The sequence below is a fragment of the Pollicipes pollicipes genome, unplaced genomic scaffold (assembly GCF_011947565.3).
Source record: "Pollicipes pollicipes isolate AB1234 unplaced genomic scaffold, Ppol_2.1 Scaffold_4295;HRSCAF=5057_pilon_pilon_pilon, whole genome shotgun sequence".
NCBI classification, from domain to species: domain Eukaryota; kingdom Metazoa; phylum Arthropoda; class Thecostraca; order Pollicipedomorpha; family Pollicipedidae; genus Pollicipes; species Pollicipes pollicipes.
In genome coordinates, this window is record NW_023596461.1 from 10053961 (window position 1) to 10072026 (window position 18066).

At 62.4% G+C, this 18066-nt stretch overlaps 2 protein-coding genes across 2 annotated transcripts in view; one reads left to right on the forward strand and one right to left on the reverse strand.

Annotated features, from left to right (window-relative positions):
* Positions 1-1292: 1292 nt before the first annotated feature.
* Positions 1293-15455, reverse strand: LOC119096685 (leucine-rich repeat serine/threonine-protein kinase 1). Its single transcript, XM_037219578.1, has 22 exons — positions 15248-15455; positions 14495-14637; positions 13607-13749; positions 13184-13318; positions 12635-12780; positions 11911-12055; positions 11259-11368; positions 10592-10731; positions 9931-10026; positions 9575-9703; positions 9084-9206; positions 8508-8704; positions 7966-8022; positions 7845-7869; positions 7060-7232; positions 5889-6046; positions 5351-5484; positions 4461-4568; positions 3421-3593; positions 2627-2713; positions 2008-2132; positions 1293-1311 (listed from the first exon to the last, which is right to left on the reverse strand). The coding sequence occupies exons 1-22, from the start codon at positions 15430-15432 to the stop codon at positions 1293-1295; spliced, it is 2751 nt and encodes a 916-aa protein (XP_037075473.1). The 5' UTR covers positions 15433-15455.
* A 523-nt stretch (positions 15456-15978) lies between these two features.
* The window catches only part of Lrrk (Leucine-rich repeat kinase), a 30624-nt gene continuing 28536 nt past the window's right edge, over positions 15979-18066 (forward strand). The window contains exon 1 of the mRNA XM_037219583.1: positions 15979-16040. Within this exon, the coding sequence (XP_037075478.1) occupies positions 15979-16040 (62 nt within the window). The remainder of the gene's footprint in view (positions 16041-18066) is intronic.

Sequence of the window (18066 nt, forward strand, 5' to 3'; positions counted from 1 at the left end):
ACCACCCGAGTCAGACCCCGCGTGGTTCGATTGGCCTGACTTTCCGGTTGGTCCCACGGCCGCCACATGACAGGCCCTCACAGCCAGCTTTTCCAGCCGCAGATTCAACGGGGGCGCGGGCGGCGGCGCCGGCGGGGCGCCACTGACCCCGCACCGAGCGGAGAGCCGTACGTAGTCCGCCAGCTTGACGTCGACCGGCCGGCCTGCTGGCGCTGGGAACGGCGCCGGCAGCGACCACACCAGACGTTCTCCGACTGAGATCGCGGTAGATGATGTGCTGTGGTGCAGGTACTCCAGCGCCTTGGCCACCTGCGGGCCGTGGGGGAGGGGGGGGACGTCCGGGCGTCACAGATCGGGAAGGCAGCGTCGTCGGAGGTACGGCGGCCAATGATCGAGCCCATTACAAGAGGCACGACCAGCCGCAAATGATTTTATCGCATTTGCGAGCTTATGCACAACCCCACTAAATAGATACCGGATTAAAAAACTCACTCACTCATCACTTTCTCACGCAGAGGTTAAGCAGCAAGTAAGAACTGTCCACAGTCGAAACTGATATTCCCCTGCAGACGATGATCAGAAGAGAGAACCTGAGCCAATCCGGCCACGTCTGACCGGAGCACCGACCTGCAGCAGGATCGTCTGCCGGGCGAGGGGAGGCAGCCGGGCGCCCGAGCGGCGGGTACTGGGCCAGCGTGGCGTCCAGCGCGCCCAGCGGAGCCAGCTCCAGCAACAGAGACAGGGGCTGGGCACAAAGCCCACAGCGGCACTGCCCGATACACGGACGCTCAGTCAGACGTCGAACACAGTCCGCGGAGAGCCAAAAAACGCCTGCTGGGCCTTCGGTCAGTGCATCACCTCCGGCCGCCGCCGTCCGACCCGTCCGCCGGACGCCGCCAGCGTCGACTCACCGATGTAGGGGTTGCCGCAGCGTGACCAGGATGTTGAGCTCCTGACGGCGGTGCAGTAAGCCTTGCAGGCGTACTGCAGCGGGTCCCGCCCACTTGCTCTGCGCCGCCTGCGGTGCGGGCAGGCGGCGGTTGAGGCGACCCGAAACCGGACAGCGCCCCGCTACACACGACCGCGTCTGTGTGCGGACCGCCGGCAAGGCGGCCCGACCAGTTCGGAGCAGCGAGGCTTTCCCAGCGCCCGGGCCACCGCCGGATCCGCGTCACACTCGCCGCGCGCTGGCGGGTCCACTCAGCGCGGTCCGGCGCCGCGCGCCCGCTCAACTTGTAGGCGGCCAGCGCCGAGGAGCGCGCGTCGTCACAGGGTCGCTCGGCTGCAGATCTTCACGCCACGTCCATCATCCTGCCGGCAGTGCTGTGGTCAGACGCTGGCGCAGGCTCACGGCTCAGTGGGACCATCTCAAACTGTCCACACGCTGACGTAACCCCTCTAAATCTGAGAGTCCGAGTGACAAGCAAAGTGAAGACCTACGTGCTGCTAAGGCAGTTTTTCAACCAGCATCTGAGCCCAAAAGTTTAAGTGGTCACTGGATCAGCCGGCCCACTCTTCTGTGACTATGAGATACTCCATAAGATACTTACGTTTGACATTTTTACCATTTTGTTTTAAAGATTTGGTCCGAGCTATTTTATTGAACACAGCTATAGAATCAGAGCCGACGCTAAACAGCGCTTGCTGTGTCAGCCCTGACCTCACTATTCTATCGTGACCAGGTCGCTATGCTCGGCGTGGCCCGCCTTACCCAGCGACGTCACCTCAACTCTAACGCGGGTCGCTGTGCCACCGGCCAGCAGGCCACCCTAGTCGGAAACACATAGCGAGCGCTTACAACACGAGCCCCTCCAGCCACGGGCGGTCAAATCGAAAGATAGGCGTTCCAACGAGCCGAGCTATTGAACCCTTCATTCACACAAATAACATCAGCATCGCCACTTCCGCTTGCATCGCGCACATGAGCGGCGGGCGGTCCGGCGCGGACGCAGGCGGGACGTGCCGGCCCGCGGGGAGGGCGGGGGAGGCCGGGGGAGGGGGGCTGACCTGCCGTCGTGGCGGCTGCGGCACGAGGCGCGGAACACGAAGCCGAACGCGCCGCGGCCCAGCATCGGGCCGCGCTGGATGCTCTCCGGCCGCACCAGGCGCCGCTCGCCCACGTCCAGGAACACCTGCACGGGGGCACAGCGACGGGTCACTCGGCTACTTGGTCACTTGGTCACTTGGTCACTCAGCCACGCGCACATGTCAAGGGGGGGGAGCAGACGACGGGCGCTTGACTAGATGCAGGAACTCCTGGCAAGGGGGCAGGTGGCGGGCAGCCGTCGGCGCCTAAAAACATCTGGGCAGGGGCACAGCTACCGAGCACAGACGATCAGGTCAAGAAACGGCACACTGAGGTACGGATTGCGGTCACTCGCCAGCTCCAGAAACAAACGACAGATGGACGGGCGGCGACCACGCCGACTGATCATCGTGCCAAAACAGAACGCTAACCGTACAGGTGAACACTCGGCGCGAGTCACACAGGCGCGACGGGGACGAGCAGGGGACCAGGAGCTGACGTCACACAGGGCACCAGCCGGCCGTCTCACAGCCGCGCAGGACACTGAAGGGGACAGCGGGGGACTGCGGCCAGCTGAGCGTGCCCCTCCCCGGCACCCACCGTGTCGGGCGCCACCTGGGCCAGCAGCAGCGGCCCGTGCGCCGGACACTGCACGTGCCGGCTGCTGTAGCTGACCAGGATGCACTCCTCCACCAGGAAGGCGTACACGGTGGGCGGCCGCGGCGGCGAGGGCGGCCGCGGCGGCGGCGGCGGCGGCGCCGGCTCCGGGCGGCCCTGGGCCGACGGGATTGCGGCTGGAGGGCGCGCTGTCCGGCCCCACCCCGCTGTCGCCGTCCGAGTGCTCGGACGCGTCGCCACCGCCCCGCTGGCGCACCACCTCCGGCAGCCAGTCGTCCTGCGGCGGCCGACGGCTGTCACAGGAGCGACACTCGACCGGCCAACGGCGGACCGTGTCACGTGACGCGACAGGGCACAGGCAGCGAACGGTGGACTGTGTCACGTGATGCGACACGGCACAGGCAGCGAACGGTGGACTGTGTCACGTGATGCGCCAGGGCACAGGCAGCGGACGGCGGGCTGTGTCACGTGACGCGGCAGGGTGAAGGCAGCGGACGGCAGACTGTGTCACGTGACACAGCTGGGTACAAGCGGCCGTCCCCGGATCACAGCCAACAGCCGGTCATAACCAGCTCTCTTTCAGCATACTGTCCGCATTTATCGACATGTTTTCCAACGTCACGGCCCTCATAAAAAGTCAGTGAAGCCACCAAACCAGTGAAGCCAGTGCAGCCAGTAAAGCCAATGAGGCTAGCGAGGCCCGAGCAGCAGTGCGCGTCGCCACGTCGGGGCTGCCAGGCCGTCGAAGGCCCAGCTCCGAGCCGCCGCCCTAGTACCTGGTCAGCGGGTAGAGTCGGCGAGGGGGGCGGCGAGGGCGGCGGCGGCGGCGGCGGCGAGGGCGGCGGCTCCATCCCATCGGCGTCGTCAGCGGCGGCCGGCAGGCAGGCCGGGCACGGCAGCAGCCGCGTCACCAGCAGCCGACCCTCCGACGTGTGTACGAACCGCGTGCCTGCCGGGACACGTCAGTAACGTCATCGGTGACTGCTGGGATAGGCCAGTGACGCCGCCAGTGGCTGTCGGGACACGCCAATGACGTCACCATACCAGTGACGTCACCGGTGGCTGTCAGACGAACCACGGATGCCGCTCCACTCGGCGGCGCCGCGAGCGTCACACGGTTACCGCTCCCGCAGTTTTCCGACTGCACCGAGCCCAGACCGGCCCAGACCTCATGCCCAGCAGGCTTGGACAATCAAAACCGCAGCAAGGTATCAACACAGACAGAGCGCTGCACACACGCAAACAAACCGCTGTAGCGGTCAACGGGGCTGGACATATCAACGAGAGCTGTTCGATCTTATTGTATAGCATAAGGCCAAGGATAGATTCAAACACCAACGCACAATAGGCTTGCGCATTGCCAGAATTGCTTTTCGCTTCAGATGGCGGCACCATAACGTTTTAGTCCATACATCGGCGCCATGGTATACCAGCATGTGGTGCAGCTTCCCATAGACCATATGTTAAGCCCACATCAGTTTGTAGACATGCTGCAGCGTACAGGGGGGGGGGGGGGGGGAGCAGTTGCCTAAACGAAAAGACACTGTATCTCTCTATACCCTTTATTCAGTGATGTGTCAGTAGGCCCATCCTCTTCACCAGACGGACGGCTGACCTCGAGAGATGGGTCCGTTGGAGCGGCCCCGAAACACACCCCGCTGACTATCCGGGTCATTTGATGGGGCAATTTAGATACCCGTGTACGCCTGGCCCACAAGAGCGGTGACACAGCAGAAGTCCAGCCGAGGAGGAGCACGGTGTCGTGGCTACACGCTGGCGCATCAGATGCAGGGCGCCGAGGGCTGACGGCACTGACCGAGCGCGGGGTACCAGTCCTCCAGCAGGGTGTCAATGTGGTCGACGGCCATCGCCAGCAGCTTGGAGGCGCACTCCGGGTTGGGCTCCAGCACCACCGACTGAATGCCTGCCGACGGGCCCGCCGTCACCGACTCGCCACTGACCAGCGCGTGCAGGGCTGCTCTAGCGCGCACCACTTCCACTACCGGTCGGTTATGACGTCACTCTGACAGGCTTGGCTAGCCCAAGGCTTCAATTGGCCTAAAATGGGGTTCATGGCCATGATCAAACCGTGAACCTCCGGCAGCCCGAAGACCCAATGTACCACGCTTGAACAGAACATGGTGTCGGAAACCAAACCTGGCTCCCAGATATCGAATGTGAGAGGCCAGTTTGGTGCGAACTGGGATGATCAACACCTGTATCGCCCCGCAGTGGAGCTATGTGTAACATTAGAATAAAAATAATAAAAATATGAAGTATAAAATCAGCATGCACTAACAGAGGCCGGTTTCGGAAACCAAAATAAGCAATCAGAGATTGTTTCTCAGTTCTTTTGCTCCGGCCTACGGTGATGAAAGCCTGTTTCTGAGCACTAAACATGCTTAACGTTTCGCGAAGTTAATGCCAGACCCAGATTCCTTACGTCATTCGCCGCGCAGTTGCAACGAAAATGTGGTGGCGTTTCATATCGGCCCCAAGGAAATAGCATGTACTGAATGGCAACTCCTGCTGTCCAACATTTACTTCAGATGAGCAGAACGCCCAGTCTGAGCTTCTACAGCAGCACGCTCCCGAAGGGAATCCCACCACCTCTGAAGCATTGGACAAGGGGAGCATGGCACGCTCACTCCGCGGTGTCTCGCCCCCCCCCCCCCCCCCCTCTGAGGCTGCGTGCGGGCGGCCTACCGAAGGCGGCCGGGTCATCCGCCTGCGGTAGCGATCGTCGGATGACAATGGTCTCGTTGGGTAGCGTCACCTCCAACACGGCCGCGCTCGAGGTCAGCACCTCCTGCCACTGTCCCTCCTGACAGGCCAGCAGTCTGGGGACACGGAGCGAGCGGTGTCAGAGGTGACCTCGAGGTCAGCACTTCACAGGGACACAGGACGATGGTTCAGGCCAACTTCAGACCGGCCAGTTCCTCAGACCGTTCATACTCTAAGAGACGTGTGGGTGTCTCCTGCCTGACGACTGGTTGCTGACAACGCAATAGTCGCCATAGGCTTGAACACGCTCCAAAGAGGCACACAGATGCCACAGCAACGCAATCAGACCACACGAATGCAAAAATAGAAATATATAACAACGCTGTACCTCGGCGCACTGGTAACGCATGACAAACAGTGTATCGCCCCCTTGCTGAACGATCGGTGTAACATTCCCTGGCAGCAGCCGCGCGGCCGGCACAGCGCCGGGCGGCCGCCGGGCGGGTCGCGGCGCCGGTACCTCATCTTCCTGTAGTCGGGCGAGTAGCGCAGGTATCCGAGCAGCTCGCGGATGCGGATGAGCGTGGTGTTGGCGTACTGGAGCTCGATGCCCGTCTGCCAGCAGCGCCACTCGGCCGGCCCGGCCAGCACCGACGACAGCACGGCGTCCTGCTGCACCTGGCCGGCACGCACCGCTCGCCGTGAAGACCAGCCGCGACTGCCGGCCCGCGCACGCCACACACCAGACCAACCGCGGCAGCCGGCCCGCACATGCCACACCCAGACCAACCGCGGCGGCCGGCCCGCACACGCCACACACCAGACCAGCTGCGGCGGCCGGCACGCACACGCCACACACCAGACCAACCGTGGTGGCTGGTCCGCACACACCACACACCAGATCAGCCGCGGTGGCTGGTCGCACACGCCACACACCAGACCAGCTGTAGCGGCCGGCCCGCACACGCCACACACCAGACCAGCTGCGGCGGCCGACCCGCACACGCCACACACCAGACCAGCTGCGGCGGCTGGCCCGCACACGCCACACACCAGACCAGCTGCGGCGGCCGGTCCGCACACGCCACACACCAGACCAGCCGCGGCGGCGGGCCCGCACGCGCACACACCAGACCAGCCGCGGCGGCCGGTCCGCACACACCACACACCAGATCAGCCGCGGTGGCTGGTCCGCACACGCCACACACCACCTCGCCCAGCGCTCTGGGCCGACAGACAACACGGCGACAGCACGCCAGGTGTAGAGAAGCTGCACCTTTGTACACCCGAGGATATGGAGCCCGCAAAAATGCAGTAACAAAGGTTGAATAGTGTACAAACTGCAAGACGTATCTTAGCACAAGTAATCTATGCAATCAGATTTCCGTTTCAAATGTTTCAAATCCAAAGGATGACTTCAATCAATTGAGATCTGATCTGACCAATTTTACATGAGGCACCATGCCACGAATTTAAAACGAGGCGACGACAGCTCTTCGTCCTGTAGGCCATTCAAGTGACATTAAGATCGCAGTTCATGTGCTGCACGAGCAAATACTGAGTGGGTCGGCGCTTACACCCGCCCTCCCCCTCCCCCCTCCCCAATTCTTTCATCGCCTCTTCCACCGCCAGCCGGAGGCGCCGCCCCGCCCCGCCTCACTCTTACGGTACCCCTACCGTCCGCAGCTCACCTGTCGCGGCACCAGGAAGAAGGCCCGGATGACGTCCACGATGACGTCGTCGGCCAGCAGGCGGGTGAGCAGGCGCGACCAGAAGCCGCTCGGGAAGTAGGTCATGATGAGGAGGCGGCGGACGGCGGCTTGGGGCACCGCTCGCCGGCTCACCGTACACTGGCCATCGGACCCTGTGGGCGCCGGCGACGGCCGCTCAGTGCAGCCGCACTGCCAGTGTGTCCGGACACCGCAGACGCAAGCTGATAGCATGCCCGGACACCACAGATGCCCGCTGCTGGTGTGTCCGGATACCGCAGACGCCCCCTGCTGGTGTGGCCGGACACCGCAAACGCCCGCTGCCGGCGTGTCCGGACACCGCAAACGCCCGCTGCTGGTGTGTCCGGACACCGCAGACGCCCGCTGCCGGCGTGTCCGGACACCGCAAACGCCCGCTGCTGGTGTGTCCGGATACCGCAGACGCCCCCTGCTGGTGTGTCTGGACAACGTAGACGCCCGCTGCTTGGGTATTTATGTCCATGTGATGGGTTGCGAACCACTCACGCAGTGCGGACGTCAGAGCATCGAACCCATCCCACGTGTATCGCGGCTTGGCAAATTCGGTATCGACGTCGAGACAGCCAACCCCAGACTGTGGCAGCATTCATCTGACTCAAAGTGCGTGCGTCGCGACCCCACAAAGCGGGCGTGGGCGCCGGACCCGAGAGCCCTGCGTCTGTTGGCGGGTGCGGGGCCGGACGTCGGCGTGGATAGCAGTTCAGTGCGGTCGGACGGACCGGCGGTACCTGGCGCCGGCTGGCCGTCGTCCGCGGAGCCGGAGCCGGAGCCGGCGGGGACGGAGCCGCCGGAGCCGCTGGGACCGCCGGGGCCGCCGGAGCCACCGCCGGAGCCGCTGGACCCCGCCACCGGCGGCGCTGCGGCCGACTTCTTCCGCAGGCCCCAGGCGCGGGACCGCACGGGGATCTGTGCAGTCGGGAGGGAAGGCACGTCACGGCCGCGGGCGGCCGCTGGCGGCAGCAGGGGCACGGCTCCGCGCGGTCAGCTGATGACACACTCTCGGAGCACGACAATGGAGACAAGTGTACCGCTTCCACGACGTAGTATCCCCTCACTCACATAGAACACGCAGTCACACCGGAGTCACAACAAAATCAGAACCGGTGGGTGAATACAACAGCACGCCGATGCAATGCCTACACGTGTCACGTAAATGGCATTTCACCCACAACAAACACGAGCAGAGCAGACGCCTAGCGCGCCCAGATCTACCGGCAGCATACTCCGTCGGGGCCAGAGGGTCGTGCCGGGAGTACGGCTGGTGTCGGCCGCCGCGTCGCTGGCGGCGTGACGGGTCGCGTTGTTAGCGGCGCGGCGTGCTCAACGGTGTTACGCGGTCGGCCGCGCCCCGGCTGGCGGCCGCCGGCCGCGGGCCGACCTCTGACCTTTACCCTGACATCCATGCCGGGCACGCCGCCACGCAGCATCTCCTCGGAGGGTAGCAGGCTGGGGATAAGCAGCGTGCGACCGTCCCACGTCACCGCCACCTCGAACTTGTCCAGCAGCGAGATCATGTACGACTTGGCGTCGGCCGGCGCGCACGTGGACGACTTGAACACCAGGGAGACGTCCTCCAACCGCATCACGCCTGCGGAAGTGCGGCAGGGCGCTGCAGGACGTCTCGGGCGGCGTCGGCGGCGACGGAGGCGCACGTGCGGGGATAGCCCGCGCGCACACGGCTCCGTCAAACCGCCGCACAATGCGCCCGGTCAGAACAGCTGCACGCGCCGGCACGCTGGCGCTCAGGCCCGACACGTCAACAGGGCATAGCTGTACTTCTCACAAACACGACACAAATGACCTATTCGCCGGACTTCTCAACAAAAGCATCGTAACGAAGCATAGCGGACGGCTCACGCACAAGGACACGGCGCGATCCATGCGCGCTTGTGATCCGCACACGACAGCGTGGTGCCATCCGCACACACGCGTCCTACGCCCGCCGCCGGCACCGGCGGGGCGCGTACCGTTTCTGGCGAACGGGTTGATCTCGCGCACAGTGACGACGTGGGCGAGCATGTCGCACAGCCACTGCGGGTCCAGGAAGTACAGGTCCTTCAGCGTCGCGTCGTCGTAGTGCAGCACCACACCTGCCACGGAGGGGCGGTCAGCGGGCGTGATCGGAGCCGAGGGGCTGGCATGCGTGACATCACCAGACCACGCCCACACCCACAGCTAGTCGAAAGGCATCAGGCTTGGGCAGGGACGGCATTTTACGACCTTTTCATGGTGACTCGTTGCGTACCTGTATATTGCTTTTAGTTTAACCCGACGGTTTGTCGCACCATATGACATGCTGCGTGGAACTCCAAATAGCGCATGTACCAAAGAGCAGCACACAGCAAGCCGGGGTGCAGAATGACTAACGGAAAATCAAAGCCCAGTATTGACACCGCTATGCTGATCACTAGGGGTTCCACCTCTGGCCGAGCCGGAGGACGCGGCGCGGCGTCCGTACCGTTCTCGTGCAGGAACGCCGTCGCCTGGTTCAGCTCGGCCGTGTCCCGGAAGCGCAGGTCGAACCGGCTGGCCATCTCGCGGATCACCAGGGCGCGGTACTGCTCGCCCCTCAGCACCGGGTCACGACCTGGGGTCAGCGGCACGTCAGCCGCACGGACCGGTGACCCGGGCACCGCAGCGCGACCGAGGTCAGCAGCCACCCGTCCGTCCCGCCCGCCGCCCGGTGACGACGGCACAGCGTCCTCACCCGAGGTCAGCCTACAGGGCCTCAGGCGCGTCTGCCACCGGGGCTGAGGTCACGGCTGAGCCGGCGCCGGGGGTCGGCGGCCCTGCCGGCGCGGCGCGCGTCCTCACCCTGGAAGTGACGCTCGGTCGCCAGGTAGGAGATGACGTCCTCCAGGGCTAGGTAGGTGGCCGGGATGCGCTGGTCCAGCAGCCGCTCCTTGCTCCCTGGGCCGACACAAAACATCTCGCATTGGTGCACGCCCTTAACATGTGGCTCAGTTTGGCAACCAGCTTATGCCTTACGTATGTAGTTAAGCACCTCAATTGGTGCACTCCTTAAGCATGTAGTTAAGTTCAGCAACTAATTATATAATTCATATGTTGCACACATGCGACTTGGTGCTCATGTTATTGGCATCATGCCTGTCCATTCTCGTTTACATGCTTTAGACGAGTTCTCGCCTTTAAGCACAACACCAAGGAGAGCGTGTAGAACACGCTCCGAGCGCAGTAGCGTGGGAGCCAGAAGCCGTCTTCAGTTGGGAAGCCCCGAACACCGATCAACCACAATTCCGAACGAAGCCACAAAAGTAACGCAAAACTTCCGCGTTGGCAGACGGCCTATTCCACTAACAAACAGGCCGGCTGCGGTCACGTCTCAGTGACGACAAAGGCGTATGGTTCTAAGCCGCATAAATACACCGGTTATCAGCCGCGCCAGAGACGCGAAGCTCCCTCTGCAGCTGTCCTCGACGGTAACGCCCCAAGAGGCGCTGCATCCCCTGCGTACCGGGCGACTTCAGGCTGTAGACGGTGTCGTAGATGAGGTTGCAGAGCAGGCGGATGTTGTGGCGGGTCTTGCAGCTGACCTCGATGGTGTCCAGCACGCGCGGCAGGCCACATTTGTCGGCGTCCACCAGGCTGATGAACCTGCCGTACCACCCACAGATGCCATCAGCACCGGACAACGGCAACGGAGCATGGGATCAGAGATGGCGCCACCCACAGCTGGCCAGCAGCACCGGGCAACGGCAAACGGATTAAGTCAAGACAGGCAGCTCCTCAACGAATCAGCAACACTGAGACAGGTTCAGGGCTTGTCATGTGCAAATCGGATAAATGGCTCATTTTAATGCATTCGAATCAAGCAACACTCACAGAAAATGTAGAAATCAGCTAACGCCAGAGGCAACAGAACTGAAAAGCCCCGGCACCAGGGGCTTTTCCGGCACCGGCACCCATCGTGTTGCAATGACTAAAGCCAGCTGCCAACCAGCTGATTCTTGCAAGAGAAATGACGCCACCCAGCGTTGGAATATACCATTGGACTGAGCACCAGCATTTCAAAACACACGTCTTACGGCGCGTCTGAATGCAGGACGGCCGTGACGTCACAGTATGATCATAACGGGGAGGGGAGGGGGGCACCACAGCCGGACGTGACGGCCGTCACGCACCGGTCGCGGATGAGCCGCTGCAGGTCCTCGCAGTAGTTGGCTGGGTACTTGTCCCGGATCAGGTCGTAGTGCGTGCCCACGATGATGACAGGCGAGTTGGGTGCGCGCGCCTGGCAAACAGACGGAGCGCACCGGTCAGAGACGGCCACAGCTGCCACCGGCGAGAACACGTAGCACAGAGCATCACCGCCACGAGCGCGGCACGGCAACACATTCATCATTCTATTTTTCAAGCATCCCACCTATTGCTGAACGTGTGTCATTGGGGCTTTACGAAGCACTCAGCCGCTGAGGCTATATGGCGTTGCCTGCCTCTCACCCTGACACGAAGGGCGGGCACCGCAGGGAGTCGAACCCCGTACTTCTGGTTTCCCAGACGCGTAGTGGTTAACGCAGACGCGTTTACCACTACACAACCGGCACCCCCTCTCGCTGAGCCGCGCGCTCCCCCAGACGAGCTCGTGCCGACTCCTAGCTCCGTCCACAAACTGATCACCATATGGATGAACGAAGCCCTCGGACACCGCAATGAAGCACCGCGGGTCGCATAGGCCGCGGGGGTGTGCTCGCGTGGTTCGCGGTCCGGCGCGTTCTCGGCCGGCACGCCGCTCCGGGCCGGACGGCCGCTGCGCCGGTGCGGTGGCCAACGCACCTGTATGTTGACGAGCCACTGCTGGATGTTGTTGACGCCCTTCTGACCATCGGGGATGCGCCATACCACCAGGTACAGGCTGCGCCGCGACAGGAAGTACTGGTGCGTGGCGTAGTACTCCCGCTGGCCGCCAAAGTCCCACGTCCTGCCGACACGGGCGCACACTCTGAGCCGCGGCCGACTGGCTGGCGCAGATGGCGGCGAGTGTGGTGCAGGTGCTCACCGTAAGTGGACGCCATGATAGGACGCCGGAATGAATGACGCCTCGGAATTTCGCCACGGAATGGCGACGGTGGGCCTTCGGAGGTGGCAAATAGTTCTGCCGCGTAGTCAGAGCGTCACGCTACCCGCTGGCTTTCCTTCGTGACGATGTGAGACTGACATCCGCCCTGCCTCACGTACGGAATCCTCAGTACTGATCCGAGCCACAGCAAGCAGTCTCCGACGCAAGCAGGTCAAACCAGGAGTCTCAGGAAATGAGGCTCGAAACAACGCCCGGTTTCAGAAACTGGCACTAAGACGGAGCGCAGACACATCGTCCCACACTGACCGCAATAGGACAGATCGGCCAAAGCCCGTCAGCAGACGAGCGTGATCAAGCCGGCAGCGAGCGTGACCCTACCCTGGCGAGCCACCTCCATCTCCATGTACGCCGTGGAGCACCATCTCCATCGCCATGCACGCCATGGAGCGTGCCCAAGTCGGGCGCCGTGCGAGGTCTCACCGGAACGTGACGGGTCCGTGCGAGCTGTGGCCGCGCACCCTCTTCTCGTACACCCAGTCCCCGATGTCGACACCCACTGTGCTCAGCGTCGTGCCCGTGGCCGTCTTCAGGTTCATGTTCTTGTTGCCCATGCGCTTCGCCCAGTGCTGAAGCGAAGCCAAGGTGGTGTCATTAGATGCGACGGAGAAGAAGCAGAAATGGCAACATTGTGAATGGTGCATTTTAACCCACCTACAGTCCAGCAAAAGTAATTCGCTTGCATACACATTTGAGAGTAACACTGAAACACCCAAAGTCCTGAAGCGTTTCGTTCCTTCATAGGGTAGCCTGCGCTCCCGCATGTTGCAGGTACGCAAACATCCTGCACACTATACCGACACGCATGGAACATCCACATCGATGATTTCAACAGGTACACCATGGAGCCAAAAAATAAGAGCAAGCCTTAAAAGGCAAGAGTGCAAACCAAACGATAAGAGACATGAAGCACTCAGCCCACGGCATGGGCCCTCAACACAGGAAACCGTCAGATAACAACCCGGGGCGCACCTCGGGCGGCCGCTTCTTGTAGGACCCGGTGCCCTCGGCCCGCAGCTGCTCCAGCAACGACGTCTTGCCGATGCCCTGCACGCCGACGATCATCAGCTTCATCCGGGCGTAGAGCCGGGCGTCCTCCAGAACCGACTGCAACGGCAGCCAGAGCGGTGCAGTGGTCTGAGGCGTCGTCTCATGATCCCGAAGCTAACGTTTGTTCGGCGCGGGACGCTCCAAACGACGTTTTTCAGCCCTCCACCAACGATTGAGCAGGGTGGAATACTAGTCGTTGGGGCATTTTCGGCATTGAGCAACGGCTTATCATCTCATCACTATAATTGGGTACACTACCAACAGTCGTTTATGTCTATCGACGCGTCAAGCTGTTGATGAAGCTCGCGTCGTCGCCCCTTAACATGTCACCGCCGGCGCGCTGACCTTCAGGTAGCCGACGACGTCCATGGTCTTGTACTTGTTGGAGTCGATCATGGTCTTGAGCGGCTCCTGGAGCGAGCAGCCGCGCGTGTTCAGGTTCCACAGCCGGTTCAGCAGGCCCATCTGCGGTGGCAGCTCGCAGATCCCTGCCGCAGATGCGAGGCTGGGTCAGGCCGGCCGCCGTACGGCTCCTTCTGCGGCGCGGCACCGCGCGCTCCGGCCGGCCGGCGCCGGCCTCTGGGCCAGCGGTCCCAACAGGCACCCGGTGTCACGTCATCTCCAGACCGTCAGCCTGCTGACAGTACTGCCATCGAGCCCGAGCGTGCTGCGCTACCAGCCTGGCGCGGATCTGGCATGTCGTGCTCACCGGACCAGAATGCTGGCGTAGTATGAGAGGGAGCCGCGAGGCGCTCACAGCTTAACTGCGTGTCGTATAGGCGCTCACTGTTTCAGCGCACGACCTGATCAAACGGTCTAATGGCGTGTTCATACATTTGTACCCACTGGACGCGCAAGACATGTTGACTTCAGAACGTTTTCAGTATAACATGTGACACAAATTTCTCAGAGATACAACCGGTGTATTTGTAGTATTTCACCCGTTAATATTCTGGTCGATCAGCAATTGTAGTAATTGTTACCAAGCGAATTCAGGACGATCTTCGGTAACGGCAGTTTGTTTGAGCAGACAGGTCCCGATAAAAGGCCCGCCCCGCTCGACACGGAACGACCCTGTTTATTTGAGCCTCTGACACGCAGGCCCGGAGACCGGCCCCGCCGAGGTGCCCAGCCTCTGACCGGCGCGTGCCGCGGCGTCGGCGCGCCACGACTCGCCTCCGACGGCGCCCACCGCCAGGCGGAGCGGGCGTAGAGCCGGGGAGTGATGCTCACCCTCGTTGCCGCTGATGTTGAGCACGGACAAGTTGGTGAGCTCGTGGATGTTCGCCGGCACGCTGTGCAGCTGGTTTTTGCTCAGGTCCAGCATCGACAGGTTGGGGAACATGAGGCGGGCGCGCTCGTGGTGGCGCCGACGTCTGCCGGCCCGGCCGACACGCGCCCGGTCACACGCGGTCATCGGGCGGTCATCAGCGGTCATCAGCGGTCATCAGCGGTCACACGCGGTCATCAGGCGGTCATCAGCGGTCATCAGCGGTCATCGAGCGGTCATCAGTAGTCGTCAGCGGTCATCAGCGGTCATCGGGCGGTCATCAGCGGTCATCAGCGGTCATCAGACGGTCATCAGGCGGTCATCGGGCGGTCATCAGCGGTCATCAGCGGTCATCAGCGGTCATCAGCGTCAGCCAGCCTGGTCCGTAGCTCTCCGCCCCGACAGACACGCGGCGGCGACGGCTCCGGCCTGGTTCATTGACCAAAACTCGGCCTGGCAGCGGTACAGTGGCGCACAGCTAGGCCGCTATTACGGAGCGCCACAGCAATAGCCGTCCAAGTGACGGCAGGTCTTCCAAGGGCGCACGTGTCTTTTAAAACATTGCAAGTTCCAATTTATTACTGCACGTCCCGAATAACCAAAAGGAACGTGAATAATAGCAGGGTCGCGATGGCTGTTATCGCATGCATACAACGCAAAACAAGGTCAGCCAGCACACACAATTGCCGTCGTAAATCAGACCACAGAGCGGCCACAGCACTGTGTTGCTTCCGCTCACCGCGGGCGAGGCGCCGTCCATCTCGTGCCGCGGCTGGTTCAGCTGCACCTCAGTCAGCTGATTGTCGGCCAGCACGAGCGTGCGCAGCGCCTCGAAGCGCCGGTGGCGCCGGTGCACGCAGGTGTGTACGGCCGAGCCGGCCGCGTCGGCGCCTGCGCGCATCGGCACACGGGGTTACAGGGGACAGAGGGTGGAGATAGACTGGCGGGAGCGCCGCTGACTGGACGCGGCGCCTCTCGAGGGCGGCGACGAAGCCGACTTGCTGTTCTAGACTCAATGCACGTTACAGACTGACAGAAATGGAGCGGTTGTCCGATATCGCTTTGAGGCGGCTTAAAGTACAGTCACAATCCAAGCCACCCCTGCTGATAAATGAGGAGACGCATGGCGGTCGTCGTGTGCAACAAATGTATCCAGCTGCATTCTCAACAAAATGTTGCTTCACATTCAGAACATTTTTCTAGATGTTATCGATTTACTCCGAAGCGTTTCTTTGGGCGACTTTGGATTCAAATAATTTTCAAGACAAAGGTTGTCACGCGTACCTCGAACCCAACATCCAAGCAGTGCCGCCCCGCTGAGCGGATTGTCTCAGTCCTGCCCTTCCCCAGACAGCACTCCGGAGGTGTTACACGCCACACAACGCCACAGCACGACCGCCCCGGAGGTGAGGCGACCCCGGTGGCCCGCCGCCAGGCTGCCCTCGTCATGACAGTCGGGTCGCACCACGCGCCGCTCCGGGACCTGCACCCGGCCGAATACCGAGCCCGGTATCTTTCTCGTAGACGACTGGGGCGCTTTCACACCAAACCGGCCACAGACTGGGGGTTTCAACAGACACGACCGCGGCGCAGCCGACCGTCCGTACCGCACACGCTGACGATGCACTTGTTGGTGTCGCCGGCGGCGTAGCAGCGGCGCTGGCGGCCGGTGGCCGGCTCGGCGCCGTGCCAGAAGGCGGCCGGCTCGGGCCACGCGCCCACCTGGTTGTGGGAGGCGTCCAGCTGCTTCAGGGTCGCCGGGAAGTCGCTGAACCGACCCTAGGTCAGTCAGGCTGTAATCGGGGGAGTGTCGTGTCAACGCCGGTGCGGCCTCGGTCGGCCACGCAGCGGGACGAGAATGGAGAACGGAGCGGCCCTAAATAGGCGTCAGCATGGTGGTGAGAAGACGCCGAAGTCGTCTGTCCTGCCTCCCCAGATTCGATCTCGACGGGCAGTAAGCGGTTGAGACGAGTTTCCAGAAAACTACACCACGCTTTTGCTGATGTGCTTCTCGGTAAACAATATACATAGCTCATCGCCACATCAATCAAAATAGTCCTCTAACGTTTTCTTATGTAAAAATCCATAATACATCACACCGCCACCACCCTGACCTTCGACCAACTCTTACAACCACCCAAACACCCTGGCCCTGTGGTGGTTAGTAGGGGGCGGGGCGCACAGCCTTGCGCCTCCGACCACAGGTCGCCCCCGGCCGGCGGCGAGCTGGACACCGGCGGACTGACCAGTTGTAGGCCAGGTTGAGGCGGGTCAGGCTGACGGCCAGGAAGGCAGGCCGACTGGCAGCTGGCTTGAAGCGGTTGTGTGACAGGATGAGCGAGTGCAGGCGGGAGCTGGACTGGTCCTGCGCCGTCAGCTGGGACCGAAGGGGCCGGCGTCGGTCACCTCCAGCCGACCCCGCCAGGCCGTGTGGTGGTGCACATCCCGCTTGCCTGTCAGCAGGCACAGGGACAAACAGTCGGTCACCGGTGTTCAGCCATCACCCCCGGCGCGAGCGTCACCATTTGTCATAAGCAGCACTGCCATCATGGAAAGAAACCTAACGCCACTGATGAGGCTCAGCAGCTGGTAACATCGACTGGTCTATTGGTCACGGGCATGCGTCGGCCACGGGCGTGAGTCAGTCATGGACGTGCATCAGCCAGGGGCGTACATCAGCCAGGGACGTGCGTCAGCCACGGATGCGCGTCAGCCATGGATGCGCGTCAGCCATGGATGCGCGTCAGCCACGGACGTGCATCAGTCACGGACGTGCGTCAGTCACGGACGTGCGTCAGTCACGGGCCGCCAGTCGGCGCCAGCTACCGCGCTCGCCGGCCCTGTCGACCGTCACAGGCCGCCTGAGCGAGCCCGGCTCCTGGCTGCGCTGGGTCGCGTGGAGCCAGACGTGATCTCAACTACCCCCTACCCAAGCGTGACGCCGAGTGTGACCTGGCTGAGGTGGATGGTTTGGTTTGAGTGTGACTTGGCTGCGGTGTGGGGTCTGGCTTGGTGAAGGTCCGTTTGAGAGACACCAAGCTGGGTGACCCGTCAGCCAGTCGCAGTCGGCAGCCTCCTCGTACCTGAGCGTGGCGCTGAGCGTGACCTGGCTGCGGTGGAGGGCGCCCGACGGCTCGGCGGCCGGCGGCGCGCTCAGCACCGTCAGGCCCAGCCCGTCCCGGCGCCGGGACTGGGAGCGGTGCCGCTGGCCGGCGGAGGTCGGCTGCGAGGCGACAGGGCGCACGCGTCAGCCGGCCCACGACCGGGCTCACGCTCCACTACGCCCGGGTCAGACAGCACACCACCTCAAGGGCGGCGGACGGCTGGTCAAGTACGGTCGGACCTAACACTTCTTACACTCATTTATGGTGGATCGTTAATGCTGATGCCCGACAAGACAGGCAAGACAGCAAAACAGTCGACCACTTTACCCACAGACGCGAGTCTCACGAGATTACCTCCTATTTAACCCAACGGAGATGTCTGTTTTTGGCATTATAAGGTCTTAAGCTCCAAAACGATGCCGGTTGACAAG